Raw genomic sequence first — 15,202 nt, forward strand, 5'->3', positions numbered from 1 at the left:
CGTCCTCACCATCTTCTCTTTTTCTATCTCCACGTATCCCATACTCTTCCAGGTTTATAAAGGATATATGGACGATCCCAGGAATACAGACAATGCCTGGATAGAGACTGTTGCTATCAGTGTGCACTTTGAAGACCGTAATGATGTGGAAATGAAGCGTTTGAATTCGGTACATATTTGTAATTGTGTTAGTTTTGTAGATCTTACTGGGGTTCTCCTTTCAATGCAAATTCTGTGATGAAAGCCTTCAGTGGATGTCATGTTTCTGTAGATTCTATTACATTACTTTGACCATACAAGAAGGCAAAAGGGTAATTTTGTGGATCCTGGCCACAGTGGTGGGTGTGGTGTCAAGTGAGAGAGAGAGAGAGAGAGAATGATGCTTTAAAAATCATGCTGATTATATGGGAAAAGAAAATCACTGTAGAAGTACAAAGAGTGGATCTGTTTGGGGAAAGAAAGAGAATGGCTAAACATTACATAGCAGTTGCCCAGAAAGTGGGCAGGGCACATTCAGCAATCCTTAGTGCATGCAATACTGAGACCTGGATGCATGAGCAGGGGGGGGGGTGTTGTTCCCACCAAGGTTTTCTGTACACCAGGAAACATACTATGAAACCCGGTGTGAGAATAGTTTTACACTGTTTTGTCATGATTCCATCATTCTCACTAAGATGGCCTGTACCAAATTAACCAAGCATGGAGTGCCGGTTCCTGGCACCGGACTCCCAATACAAAATTGGGATTCTGGTGGTCTCCCACCCATGCCACTGTCTAGCAGCCTTCCTGTCTGTTAGTTCTTCAAACGGTTGATTGTGGGGAGACTTCAGCATCTACATTGAGGCCTTGTTATTTAGAACAGCTCAGGATTTTATGGCCTCTATGACAACCATGGGTCTGTCTCACTCTCAACTGACACCAAATCTGACTCACAGAGCAGGTCACATACTGGATTTGGTGTTCTGAGCAGATCAGGTTAATGATGATCAAGGAGTAACTCCATTGTCTTGGACAGATCACTGTTTGGTTGGGGTTTGATTTAATAAAGCACAGAATCTCTGCAGGGATGGGGGGATCAATTCGAATTAGCAGACTCTGGAAATATGGTCACTGTTAGCTTAGGCTTTTACATGCATCCTGGTCTCCAGCTAGGAGGAGCATTGGAGGTTCTGACTGGATCTGCCTAAGTCACTGAAACCATATCTGTTGTTTGTGGAGCCAGAGAAATGTTGAGGTGCAGCTCAGAATAATGCCTGTTCTTCTCATCTCTCTGGGGTTTCTCTCACCAGTTTCTCCAGGGCTGTGATCTTGAAGTGACTGTCCGGTGGCAAGTTGTGGACAAGAGAATCCCCCTTTATACAAACCACAAGGAGATCCTGCAAAAAGCATCTGTCCTGTTGGGGGCATACTATTGATGATGACACAGGCTCCTGCACCAACAGCCCCTCTCCCACTTCCTCTCTTTCTAAACCAAGCAAATCAGAGTAGTCTCTCTCTGGTTGTTGTCACAATGCATATTCCTTGTGCGTAGACTATCATTCAACTCACTGTGGACTTCAGAGTCACAAATGAGATCCTAGAAATGCGACTTATCTGGACTCACTTAAAGGTGGCAGTTGCACCTTTAAAAAGGGAAGAGACAGAACATTGGGTCACCTGGAGCAGGGGTACTGAAACAGCAGGTTCCATTTCCAGCTGTGCCACATCCTGTAGACCATGACAAAATTTCCTACAGCTCTTTCTGGCTTTGCGAATCCATGAAGCTTCCAGATTCAGATTAGGATCACTGCTCTAATGCTAATGGCAAGAGACCAGTGATAGTGCCTTCAAGTTGCACGCCCTGTCCTCAAGCCTGCCTTTGGAAAGTCAACATTGTACTCCATATGCAAGCTGTTGCCCAAAGGACCCTGAGCCAGTCATTCATCAGAACCAGATGGCCATCAGATTCCAGCAGATCCACTCTCAGGTTTAATATAGTACATGACAGTTACTGGTATGCTGCTGAGCCAGTGTCTGGAGAAGTTCAAGAAAGCATCTCTAAAGTTGGCACGAATGACTATGGAGAAGAAGGCTGAGAGAACGAGGCTGTATTGCTTTATTCTGGTTAGGGGGCTGGATGCACTTCTGACCAAAGCAAGGCTGGAGGTTCCTCCTGACCGCCCCCCCCCCAAAGTTTCCCTATAATCTAATCAAATGTTTTATCTGATATTCCAGAACTTTGTCAAGGCAAGAGTAATTTTTACTTCATGCCTCATCTTGTTGGGATAGACCCCATGAGATTTGCAAAAGCTACAGGGCTCTTTTGGACTCGGACTGCTTGAACTTCTGGTTGACTGTTACACTGCAGCACATATTACAGTCATTCAGTTACAGCACCTGCATTATTTACGTCCTTCATAATTTGTCTCTTTCATGTCTCCATGCTCATCCCTTTACTACACAGCTGATAGCACATTGAGTTTTGCACAGAATCCAAGCTCGATCTTTGATACAAATCAGATTGCCTTTTCCATTTCTCATGATTTAGGTCATAAGAACACATAAGAATATAAAAAATGTTTCCCTTTGACTCAGATCAAGTTCCATCTCATCCAACAGTCTTTTTCTAACAGTGGCTTGTTAGATATCTCTTAAGAAGCTCCTAAGTACAGCTTGCTGGAAGTAGCATTTTCAGTTGTTTGCCTCTGGCAATCAGGTTTACTAAAAGCATACTTGGACATTCAGGTGAAACTAAAACATGAAAGTCTATAAGTGCTATTAGCTAAAACAAACTATAAATTATTTATCATTTTGGTTTTAGGAACTAATAAACCTGTCCTCCAGATATGTGTCTAATCCCCCCTTAATGATTCGCCAGGGCAGTAGAACAGCACAAAGCTCCTGCTTTCTTAGTCAATTGATGTATTGTCTTTCCCACACAGCTTTGCTTTGTATTGCATACAGTGCTCTTGTATCTGGTTGTCCCCTTACAGCGCTCCATATTTATAGGTGCATCCTATGTCTATACACATTTGCTTATGCTGGAAGGAGTAGACTGTCTTTCAGGAGATCTCCACCCTTGTCCTACTACATCATCCATAAAAATAGAAATAAATAAATGACTTTTGCATAAGTATTGCACAACATTTTGTGATTTCCATGCTGAAAATGGTTGGGGCTCATTTAGCAAATGAGTACAGTATAAGTTAAGTTTAAAAGATGAAATTTGTTTGAGGAGTTCTAGAAAGAATGAGGCCAGAAATTTGATGCAACATGGTAGATTCTGATATTAGGAAGAGTTCTTTAATACTAGATCAAAGATTTATAACTCCATCTTATGTATTTTTACTCTGAAGTAAATCCCACTTTATTCAACAGGACTTACTTCCAAGTACATATAAACAAAGGTTGCAGGCTGTTGACTTGGTTCAACGCAAAATCCCAAAACAACAGCCATATGATACTTTTTAATAGGGCCAATCAAAATAGCACAAAATAGTATAATCAAAAAGAGTCCAGTAGCACCTTTAAGACTAACCAATTTTATTGTAGCATAAGCTTTCGAGAATCAAGTTCTCTTCTAACACGGCTAACTCCTCTACAAAATAGTATGTAAGCTTTTGAGTTCTCTGGAACTTTTCATCATCTTGCCTGATGAAGAGTTCCAGAGAATGCAAAAGCTTTCAAGCTGTTTTGGGTTATCATAGTTGGTCTGAATAAAAGGCATTATAAGGCTTTTGTTCCAAAATGACTTGCATATAAGATTGCAACCATGCTGCTCAACCGTGTACTCAGAAGTAAATCTATTAGAGCTCAATGGGAATTACTCTTGTGTAAGGCTGCACAGGATCGTATCCTTAAACAGGAAACCATTCTCCATATTTCACAAAATCAGTCATTTTACTGGAGACAGTTCATCATAGTAAACAGTGCGTGTGACCAAGGATGCCAATTTCCATCCTGTGGAGTGCTGATTTGTATATGCAAAGCTTTGTCATCTACAATAGATGTTATATTAGTTTCAGTGGAAGAAGCTAATCTGCACATCTTGTTCATTTTAATACAGGGAGCTGATCCATACACACGATGGCATGCTGGAGGTCCATGTATTCATGCAGAGGTCCTACTAATGTAAATCCCCATTGACTATAACACAAGAAGGTGACCTGTGTAGATAATAAAGGCACCTGCAGATCATAAATCTACCTTTATGACACAAAACCCCCTTCTGCACCGGCCAGTTTTGCCAGTTCTGTTCCCATACTGCAGCAGGTTTTTTTGTGACCATCTGCACCCAATTTACTGCCATGAGTAGTCACTCGGGCCACTGTGTGACTTTTCTGTGGTTTTCCTGGGAGTACTTACCCTGTCTTTTTTTTAAAAAATGTGCTTTGCAGTTGGCTGTTTCCCCAGGAATACTCTTTATTTTGTTTTTTGGTGTTCCACCCTCTTCCCCCCTCTCCTGCCCCCTGCCAGCCCACTGCTTTGTGATTGGCTACTCTTGTCTATCCAGCCATTCCTCCTTCCTTCCTTTCAATCCCCCCTCCTTTCCATCCTTCCCCTCTCCCTTATTTCCTCTTTTTATAAAAAAAAAAGTTTTAAGTTCAGTGCAGGATCAATGAATCACTGGTTTGAAAGCATGCAAAGGGAAGTTCCCGTTTTATCTTTTTTGCTTTGGCACGGGTGGGAATATTGTATAGGGAGCTTAGAGCTAAAACTGGGTATCAGAAATAAAGATTTTAATATTGAGTTTTAGATTCTCTTTTTATCCCATGGTAGAGAAATAGATGATTGGAGGCAACAGAAAAGGAGGCCAGAATGGAACTTTGCCAGTGATGCATTGCTGCTCCGATGAGATGATCACTTCAAAATAAAATTCCTTTTTTAAAATATTATTTCTCTTTGTTTCTGGGAAAGAACATTTCATGCCACAAATGACAACGTCAATGATGATAACAAGCACTCATGATCCCAACTCATTTTGGCATGTTGCAGACTAAAAAAATAACATGCCACAGTCAACCAAACGTATGTGCGAAAGGACACACAAACTGATTCCAAGCCTTTTGACTTGACTTCAGGGAAAGTGAGGAGTTATGTCCCTGGTGCAGAAGGAGCTAAAGTCAACAATGTACTTTAGAGTGCCCATAAACCCACTGGAATATCTGTGGGCTCAATCATGCTTAACTTTATGTTGTGACATTTGGCATTTCTAAATTGATCTTTTCCTAGAGCAACAGAATCAGTTGGCTAATGAGAAAATTTTAGTTTTTATATTAAATGCTAAAAACAGCTTTAAACTTTTTTCCAATGCAAGATGTCCTGAAATTAAAAACTCACCCTTCTCCCTCCACTCACTCTCCTTCTACTTAATCCGAAACCACCCCCAGCTCCTAAACATCAGAGAAGAAGGTCTGGGAGGGAGGCAATTGGGAAACTGCGCTTCATAAGTAGTCCTGCTCTTAAATATAACGTTTATTTCTCGGTAGTGTCCAGCATCTATAAAATTGACACGGGTTGATTAATTTCAGGATTCTTAATAGCAAATGATGTTGGACTGATCCTTTATTAAAAGTGCCACTAATATATTCAATACATAATAATTAAATTTGCTTAAAAGTTTGCTTATGTTTGCTTAAAATGCTACCTGTGAACTTTTCCAGCTTTTGTACTTATTTTTTGACAATGCTGTTCTCCTGCATCTTATTCATCATGCTCGCTTTACTATTTGGGACTTCCCAGCCTCTCATATTTTAGTCTGATGGTGCGAATGTTAATGGTACTTGAGCTTATGTTGGTCTGCTGCTGCTCAACAAAAAGCTCTGCTCCCTCCCCCTGCCAAGTGTTAGTCTGTTTGTGCCTGAGATTCCATTAATGCTGCTATTGTTATTTATAGATGGGAGAATCATGTAATAAGCTATGCATTATTGGTATGATTGAAGCCAGCTCATCTTTCAAGATTTATTTCTGTTCAGCAGTAGCAGAGCAGCATGATTGCCAATTTCTATGTAGTTTAGATCAGAAATGTTCCAGAAGCCAGGGATGAATCTCAGAAGTTACATGGAAATGGGGAATTTACAGAGAATTTTCTAATGCACTTGTGTTTATAAGTTGATCTCGGAATACACAGCAGAACTCAGCTTTTTTGTTGCATCAACTTTTGTGGCTTTGAAACACTGGCTTCTAAGTCCAGTTGAGGTACAGAATTTTGCCCATATGATGCATTCCTCCCATTCTTCTGAGCCACATTCATGCACAGAACCTAATGTTTGACCCCCGACAACAGATGTAGTCCTGGCCTCCCAAAAGTGATTCTCATCGTTTCAGATGCACATTTTCAGCCCCTGCAGTCATGGAAATGTGGGAACTTGTTCTGTATACATGGAGGAATCTGTTTGTGCTATGTTCTCTGTGCAATTGTGCTCTCTTGGGTAGCTGGGTTGCAGTGCACAAAGAAAACTGTAAATGTCTGAATTGGACAAATTTCCCAGGGCTCTTCTTAAGAGGAAATAAAAGTTAAAGGAGCTTTTTTGTTCAATTTCTCATGAGCTATTTACATCAACTGCCACAGTTCATGGGTCTAGAGTGCCAACCAGAAGGCACTCTTGTTCTGGCACGGAGGCTCAGTCGCAACGCCACAGAAATCATAATGAGATTCATCTGTACGCCCCCCCCCATGGCTGTCTGGACTCCTCCTTATGGTGAAGCTCAATTGCTCTGCTTTTTAATCCTAGACCCATCCCAATCCCCTTTCATGGGCCAATAGGAGGAAGAAGTTGGTTCCACTGGGAAGCCCATGAAGTTCTTTCCAGCACAGTGAGCTCTGGGACACATTAGCTCATTGTTTGGAACTCTAGCCCCACTGAAAACAGGAAGAACCAAGACCCTTAAGCATCGGGCCCACTCAGATTGTTCCACATCCAACTATGCACGTAAGTTATGCAACTCTTGAAAGAATGGGAAGGTGAAGTTTCCATCTTCTCTCACAATGGCCTGTCAGCAGTGCCATGGCACTCTGCATAGAGAAGCTGAACCGTGCCTTTAAGGGGGCATAACATTTACAGTATCCATTTGCATCAACAGGTGTCACACCCACCCAACAAAAGGAATAGATAATTTTGCTTGTGGATATTTATTTAGATGCTGTAAGAAATGGAATTTAAATAAAAAAGGGCTAGAATTTATTTTAACAGTTTTGAGTGATTCACATGTGGTAAAATTAGGTAGACGTAAGAACATTATGAAACTATGAAATGTCATGCCCTTTAATAAGGACATACTGGAATGTTTCCAGATAGGAAAGTTCTAGAAGTTTTGAATATGACAAGTTCTCCTGCAATAATACACTCACCTTGGAGTTTTAGGAGAAGTCTGGCGATCTTGCATAAAAGCTCCAGCTTACTTGGCAATAGTGCCTTGCAATAGGGGTCAGATTATTGTTATGCTGCTGTTTATCTCTGCTGAGTCCATCTAAAGACTTCATCCAACAGCCAGAGTTAGCACTCCTCCCTGATCTTTAATTTTCGTAAAGTAGTGTTTAGATTCTTCATTCATTCATGCATTACCCAGTCCCCAAACCTATCTGCAGCAATCATGGAAAAGAAAAACGCAATGGAGATTGAATGGTGGTTCTTCCAGCATCTTATCTGACACAATCCATATCCTCCTAATTCCCCAGCACTGACTGCCAACATGCCTATCAGTGTCTTTCCACCTAGATTTCCTCACTTGTGTCCCTAACTGAATATTCTGCTGCTACTTATGGGTCAGCTTTGACTCCTTGAAGCTGCTCTTCTCTCATTCCTAACAGCTGCACCTTCCAGCTTATTTTAGGGCTTCATAAAAATACATCTGCAACACTCTGGTTTGTTTCAGGAGTGCCTTCATTTGCTCCCTGTTGGCTCAGCGGTCCCAGTTTGCCATTTCATTCCTGGGAAACACAATCCCACTCTCATATCAGTGTTGCGTGTACTTCCTAACTTCCCTGAGTGGTAAGAAATCCTGGTTGCCTTCACATGGAAGAGCAGATCTGGTTTCCTTCACATGGAAGAGCAGTAGAAATGCATGCCATCTTTGTGGGTTTTTTTAAAAAATTGCAAATATATATGAAGAGTATAAAGGGAAACAGGTGCTTTCGCCAGGAAGCAGATGAGTTACCACACATCAGATGCACAGAGAGATTTTGTGTTTCTTAGGTGCTTCTCCTTGAGTCAGTTCACAGCTTTGTCTCCTCCAAACTTTCTTCCCTTTCCTTTACACAGCCACATGTATGACCTTTTCTTTGCAGATGGAGGAGTGACTCATTCTCCAAGCTCTGATGGGTATCTCATTCAAGAGCAATCAGGATACCCTCTCTAAACAATTAGCTTCCATTCAGGAAACATCCACAGCCACTAAAGGACATTAACAGTTTGTTTGACAGTAACCCAGAGGGGTAGATGTGTTAGTCTGTTGCAGCAAAAAAAATAAACAGGTGTCTAAAAAAAAAACACCAATATTCTAGCACAAGGTTTTGTGGATTACTGCCCACTTCCAGGCTTTTAGAGGAAGACATGGGCTCTAGTCCACCAAAGCTTTACTACAGTCCCGCCCTTGTATTCTTTCACTAGGAGCCAAGCTACAAGTGACGCCTTACACAGGTTGGACACTTGTCAGCTTCCCTCAAGTTTTGATGGGAAATGTAGGCGTCCTGGTTTTACAGCTTGGCTCTCCATTACAGCTGCAAGACCAGGATGCCTACATTTCCCATCAAAACTTGAGGGAAGCTGACAAGTGTCCAACCTGTGTCAGGTGTCACTTGTAGCTTGGCTCTAGATTTCTGTTTCTTTGACAAAGGTCCTCCTGATCCTTTCCCCCAAGAGATATCACTTTAGTTGTTGTGGGTTTTCCGGGCTGTATTGCCGTGGTCTTGGCATTGCATTCCTGACGTTTCGCCAGCAGCTGTGGCTGGCATCTTCAGAGGTGTAGCACCAAAAGACAGCGATCTCTCAGTATCTCAGAGAGATCTCTGTCTTTTGGTGCTACACCTCTGAAGATGCCAGCCACAGCTGCTGGCGAAACGTCAGGAACTACAATGCCAAGACCACGGCAATACAGCCCGGAAAACCCACAACAACCATCGTTCTCCGGCCGTGAAAGCCTTCGACAATACATAGATATCACTTTAGTCCAAACCATAGTGATAATTCCAGTGCACAATAGTAAAGAGTCCAGTAGCACCTTTAAGACTAACCAACTTTACTGTAGCATAAGCTTTCGAGAACCACAGCTCTCTTCGTCAGATGCACAGTGCACAGTAATCAGTAAGTCTGCAACTAGCATTTTCCATTGCAGGTATTTTGTTTTATTGGTGGTGGTGGGAGAGGTCAGGGTCCCAAATATGTACAAGTCCTCAAAACAGACAAGTGATGATCACATCACAAAAAGAGGGGGGGGGATAAGTGTTTATAGCACACCCTGAAGAGAACAGCACCATAACGTTTTAAGATCATACCATGATGTGCCTCACCCAGCAGGTGTGTAACGACAGGCGTGTCCCCTGCAAAGACGAGGCGATTCGCCCCAGGGAAGAGCTGGCTGCACATCTCTCCTGTCTGTCTGGGCTGCCCTAGAGTGAAAGCAGAGGTGCTGCTCCGTTATTAACGCGAACCAGCCACAAACGCCAATCAAACTCCCGTCGTCTCTGGAGTGGCACAAAGCCCCTTCCGCCTGCCGGCAAGGAAGGAACCGGGATTTGCTCGGAAAGCAGCTGCGGGGTGGCTGCGCTCTCCCTGCTCCCGGGGATTATTCATTGTCTTCCCTGAAAATGCCCAGGGAGGACGTAAGAGGGTGAAGCAGACCCGTCCGAGGAGGGCCGGGCCTGTTAGGGAGCTGCCCCTTTAAAAAAAATCCTGGGATGCTCCGCTAGGATGCCCGCGCCGAGCAGATGCCACCCAATGACAGCCCGCATGCCCCATGAATGGCTCGGAGCGCGACTGACGGGCGGAAAAGAGGCCAGCAGCAGCAGCAGCAGCAACAAGTGCGGTGCGCAGGCTGCAAGTGCCTGGCGCCCCGGACTGCGCCGCTCTGCCGCGGGTGTGGCCGGGAGGCAGCCTCGGAAGCTCGGCGCGCCTCTGCTGAAGAAACTTGGGACGGCCGCGGCTCAGGTAACGCGCGCTCGTCGTCGGGCTCGGGAGGAAAGGGGGGCTAATCCCGCCGGACAGGGCCGGAGGGGTCTGGGGATCCCGTTTCCTTCCGGCAGTGGAAGACCGTGAGGCCTGGGAGCCTTGGCGCCAGCGGCTTCGGACCCCTCTGCTGATTCCACCGCCGCAGAGCGTCAAGGCAGGAACGCTGAGGGGGGACGGTAGGCGGCTGCGGCGGCGGCTGCGGCGAGAGCCGTCTTTCCCTCCGGAGGGAGGCGCCGATCGAGCGGCTCTCCCTGCTGGGGCGGGGGGTGAGGGTGGGGGGCGCCCTGCCGGCGTTCTTATCTGACGAAGGGAGCTGCGGCTCGCGAAGGCTCAAGCCCCGGGGCTCTGGTTGGTCTCTGAAGTGCCCCCGGGCTCCTCTTCAGCGTTGTTATGACTCACGTCCCTTGAATAGTTGTGGCGAAGGCAGCAGGTGCCGCTTGTCATGTCCCAAAGCCACAAGGGCTTGGAAAGCTGCGCCTGCCAAAAATACAAACGGCCCCAAATGCTGGCAGGTTGGCCAGCCATGGGCAATGGGTTGCGGCGAGGCAAGGGAGGAGACCGCTGGGGGCAGAAGGGCTCTCCCCGGGAAGGCTCCGCGGAGGGCTGCCGGCAGTTAGACGGGGAGGGGCAGAGCAGGGGCCGCGCCACAGCAACGCCCCGGATTTTGAAGCCCAGAATTGCTGACTTCAGCTCCCAAGGGCGTCTTCGTACCTCAGACCTAAACTGATTTAATAGTCATTCCTTTTCTCAAAGGAGCTCTGGGAGTTAGAGTCCTATAAGGGAGGCTATGGATCTCCAGAAGAATGCTCGGCGCGGTCGGCAGACTACAATTCCCAGGATTCTGTGACGGAAACCATGACAAACATCGGGTGTAAAATTGATTGTATTGTATGGCAGATACAGTATGAAACTATCAAACAGTTTGCATATGCAAAACATTCATGGTTAATAATGATCTGTCTTCAATAACCGTGTGACATAGATGATACCAACTGAATAAACTGGGCCGGAATTAATCGCATCTCTTTACATGAGGGTCTAACTAAATCTTACTTGTAACAAAACCTGCTTTGGAAGGTTTTGATTTAGCACAAAAAAGCAGCAGAGAGAGGGTGCGTAGTTGTTTCCCTGCCTATGTTTCTCCACTCCAAAGCAGCCATCATCCCAAGCTGTTTTTCTTTCTGTAGGGTTATAAATGCATGTTTTCTCTTAGAACTGGAACCCCCTCAAGTAAAACCAGCTTGAAAAAGCAATTTGGAGTACAGAAGACCAGGCTGGCAAAGAATTAAGCTCCCCTTTCCCTATCCATTGCTCTTTCTTCACTCTTAGAGCAGAACACATTATCAAATCCTATATTTTTCTCATTGCATTAAGCCCCCCACCTACTAGCTCCCTTCGATTCATTGTTTATATCCCTCTCCTGCCAATGGGCTCTGGGACTGGAATGAACTGGCAGATACCTGATCAACCCTCACCCACTGCACCAATTCTCCCTGCAAGTGCTGTGCCCACGTTGGCATTATCTTGGCAAATGCCAGTTGCTATGTAGAAATTTCTGCCCTGAGTCCCCTCCCCACACACACTCAAAGCAGATTTCTCTTTTTAAAAAGAAAAACAAGCTGGTGGGAGTTTCTTGCATGTATTTGCATGTCATGTTTGGTTAGGCCCTCAGACACTGTAATAGATCAGCTACCCTGTGATGAAATGAGTTTTAAAACATTATTAATATTGTCTGCCCCTATAGGGGTTTCCTGCCCACCTTTCTTTGTTCTGAAAGACGAATGAGTGGATGGCTGGGGCACAGCTGAGCCAAATGCAGATCAATCCCAAGCTGCCTGCAGGAGGTCTTGTGAGAACTGTCAGTTCAAAATATTGGTAGAAAGACTAACTTCCTTCGCCTGAGCAGCCATGCTGGACTGCACACTACTGATTGAATGAACAGCATGTTTCTGGCAGCTGAGGCATTTAGGCCTGCACCGTTGTTGTGGTCTCAAGCTCTTTTCTGTCTCCTCTTCTGTGCCCTTTCCTGTTGCTGTACTTCCTGCCCCCAGCAGTGTCAGTGCACCAACTACTCAGGAGAAACTGCTGTCCTGTGCAGTGCTAGCAACCTGGAAGAAATTCCAAAGGATATTCCCAAAGACACCATGTTCTTGAAGCTGGATGCTAATAAGATCACCGCAGTCCCAAACAGCACCTTCTGGCACCTTGCCCAGTTACAAGAGATAGACCTCTCTAAAAATGCCATTGAGAAGATTGATTCTGCGGCATTCAAGGGAGTTGCCGATGGCCTAAGATTGCTTGATCTCTCTGGCAACCACATTCAGAGAATCCCCAAGGAAGCCTTGGTCAACTTGAATGCCATGATTCGTCTTTCCAACAACCCTTGGCACTGTGAATGTACTTTGCAGGAGGTTTTGGGGGAAGTGAAACTAGATCCTGAATCGGTCAATGAGATCACCTGCCAAACATCTGTGCAGGAAGAGTATGCTGGGAAACCTCTGCTCCATATCCTTGATTCAGGCATCAACTTTTGCAACATACACCAGAAAACCACTGATGTGGCCATGTTCGTTACAATGTTCAGCTGGTTTACCTTGGTCATCAGCTATGTAGTGTATTATGTTCGTCACAACCAAGAGGACACAAAGAAGCACCTGGAATATCTGAAATCCCTTCCGAGCACGCGGGTTCCTAAAGAGACCATCAGTACTATCCTGTAGTCAGGAATGCAGATTCTCATCTGGACATCCAATTTTCTAAAGGAGAGAATGTTGGGTGGAATACAGAACTTTTATTTCATATTAAGTATCCAAACACTTTCTGTAAGAGGGTTGTTTTTTAAAAAAAAGATGTTCAGTAACATAGCAAGAATTCCAAATCTAGATTGACAGTGTTCTGTGTTACATTCCCAGCAGCGGGGTCCTAGTAGAAATTAGAGAGAGCTTTTTAACGGGGGCTGCTATTCAGGAGAACATTTGTGTACCCCACAGTTTTCAGAAGAGGCTTTGTACAATGGGAGAGAACTAAAAGCCCCACAGCAGAATCACAGGAATCTTGACAAAGATAGTATCACAGGAAGCCTATACATAGTTGACTTTTGCTTAATAGATTTTACCTTATGATACTGAAAAAAAAACCCACTTCTCAGGAGTTTTTGGAACCACACAAAGTCCTGCCTCCAAATTTTTAAGCTATTTTCCAAGCATGTACACCACAGATTATTAGATGTCATCAGAGTATACTATGCTTCTCTTGGGCTTACCAACTTCTGCAACAGGAGCCCATATCTCTGTACAGTTTTCTTGGTTGTCATTGCAGCTGCTACTAAAGTGGGTAGAAAGCAGTATCAGAGACAACAATTTGGGAGCATTTGTATGAACCATCTTGAAAATGGTCCTTTCCTAGAAAAGAGAGGACGCATGAGTTGATGGAAAACGTTTGTTTCTAAATATGCTTCATATGGCAAGCCCCATTCCTCAAGAACTGAGCAAGACTGAAATACAGGAACACAGACTGTACATATAAATAAGAACCTATGGCATGGACCTTCCAAAGACCAAATATTATCAACCAATGAAAATCTCAAGTAACAATTCAGGCTCTGAAAATAAATAAATTTAATATATGTCCTTTGATGAAAAAATAAAATTGAAGCATAATTCTAGATGATTCTTAAAACTATTTTAAAGGATCGTAGTTGTGAAATACTCTCCAAAGCTTACAACTTTCCATCCTTTGGTGTCCTTTCTGAAAAATGGGAATAGCACAAATATGGATAGTGTAATGCCGGAAGAACAGGATCTCCATTAACCTGAAAAAGCCTGTTCCAGACAAGTAGCTTATACAGGAGTACATGCACATTTGCTTATAATTTGTTGTGAGATCCAGATGTCTTCCCTGAAGATTTCACTGGGTTGTAAGGAATACACTGCATTTACCTCGCCCTCAATTATATTTTGTTACTGAGAAAATGCTTCCCCCAGGTAACTCACACCATTGTTATTGTAAGGGTACTGTAGAATGTGGTTGCATTTCTCAGAGACCTGTTGGATAGTACCTGTGTGACATCACTAGTGATTAGTTAGCTATACAAATTCATGTATATTGCATGGATTTTTTTTTAATGCTGGATGTATACTCCCCTGCCAACAATGTAACAGTGTTTAGGCAAGGTACTTTTAACAAAATCCTCCAATTAGACTGGCTGTGTCTATTAGACTGCCTGTCACAGCCCACTGGCTGTGAATTCCCTCACAATGCAAAGCCAGCTTGAAACTCTCAAGATGACAGCAAGTCCATTCCCATATCAGTAAAGAAGGCTACTTGCATTCATTATATTTGTTTAAGACGTGTGTGCTGGATTAGTTGTACTGCAAGGTTAGCACTATGAATAATATCTGGGGGTTTCATTGTCTGGAAAGCTGGTCATAAAGATTGCAAGGCATGAATGGTGAAGGTTAAGTCCAGTGTTTGTTGCAAATCAAGTATTTTCTAGCAACTGATTGCACTTCATCGAAGACCAACCAGAACTACAGCCTTTATCTTATTTTAGGCAGAAGATCAATGTACAACTTATTACCAAGGAAGAACAATTAGCTAATTTTGCTGAGAGAATTTTGCTCTGCATTACATTATTTCTGTTTCCCTGGCAACAGATACCTACAGTAACATTTAGCGACTAGGTTTTGCCTTCTTCACATATTGCTTGTTTTAACAGAGTTTTTAATTTGAGTGCACACCTGAAATTTTAAATGCAACAACCTGGCATGTTGCTCTGTAATGCCTGAAATATTAGTGCATGCACACAATCTAATAGGTTCTGGAGAGAATGTTCCAGTGCAAATAAAATCCTAAAAGCTTTTATACCATGGAAAGGTGAGAGAGGAATGTGGCACAGAGCAGAAGGACCTCTCTTTCCACTCTCCTGCTCTACCCACACCCATTGTTCTTGTCCGTGTGGAATTGGTTTTGAAGGCAGCTGCTGCTTCCTTTCCACTTGAGCAGAGAGGTTTCATGGATACAATACAGGGTACAGTTCAATCTACCTTAAGACAAAA

At 43.8% G+C, this 15,202-nt stretch overlaps 2 protein-coding genes across 2 annotated transcripts in view; both read left to right on the top strand.

Annotated features, from left to right (window-relative positions):
* The window catches only part of TRPM2 (transient receptor potential cation channel subfamily M member 2), a 60,617-nt gene extending 59,202 nt beyond the window's left edge, over nucleotides 1–1,415 (top strand). The window contains exons 31-32 of the mRNA XM_054982772.1: nucleotides 53–169; nucleotides 1,290–1,415. Coding sequence (XP_054838747.1) covers nucleotides 53–169; nucleotides 1,290–1,415 — 243 coding nt within the window. The remainder of the gene's footprint in view (nucleotides 1–52; nucleotides 170–1,289) is intronic.
* Nucleotides 1,416–9,971: 8,556 nt separating this feature from the next.
* LRRC3 (leucine rich repeat containing 3) lies at nucleotides 9,972–13,737 on the top strand. The gene is made up of 2 exons (XM_054983565.1): nucleotides 9,972–10,124; nucleotides 11,890–13,737. The coding sequence occupies exon 2, from the start codon at nucleotides 12,080–12,082 to the stop codon at nucleotides 12,863–12,865; it is 786 nt and encodes a 261-aa protein (XP_054839540.1). The 5' UTR covers nucleotides 9,972–10,124; nucleotides 11,890–12,079; the 3' UTR covers nucleotides 12,866–13,737.
* Nucleotides 13,738–15,202: the final 1,465 nt, after the last annotated feature.

This window comes from Eublepharis macularius, chromosome 6 (assembly GCF_028583425.1).
Source record: "Eublepharis macularius isolate TG4126 chromosome 6, MPM_Emac_v1.0, whole genome shotgun sequence".
NCBI lineage: Eukaryota > Metazoa > Chordata > Lepidosauria > Squamata > Eublepharidae > Eublepharis > Eublepharis macularius.

Coding starts and splice junctions, on each gene's coding strand:
- LRRC3 (XM_054983565.1), top strand. CDS start 12,080: ATGAACAGCATGTTTCTGGCAGCTGAGGCATTTAGGCCTGCACCGTTG.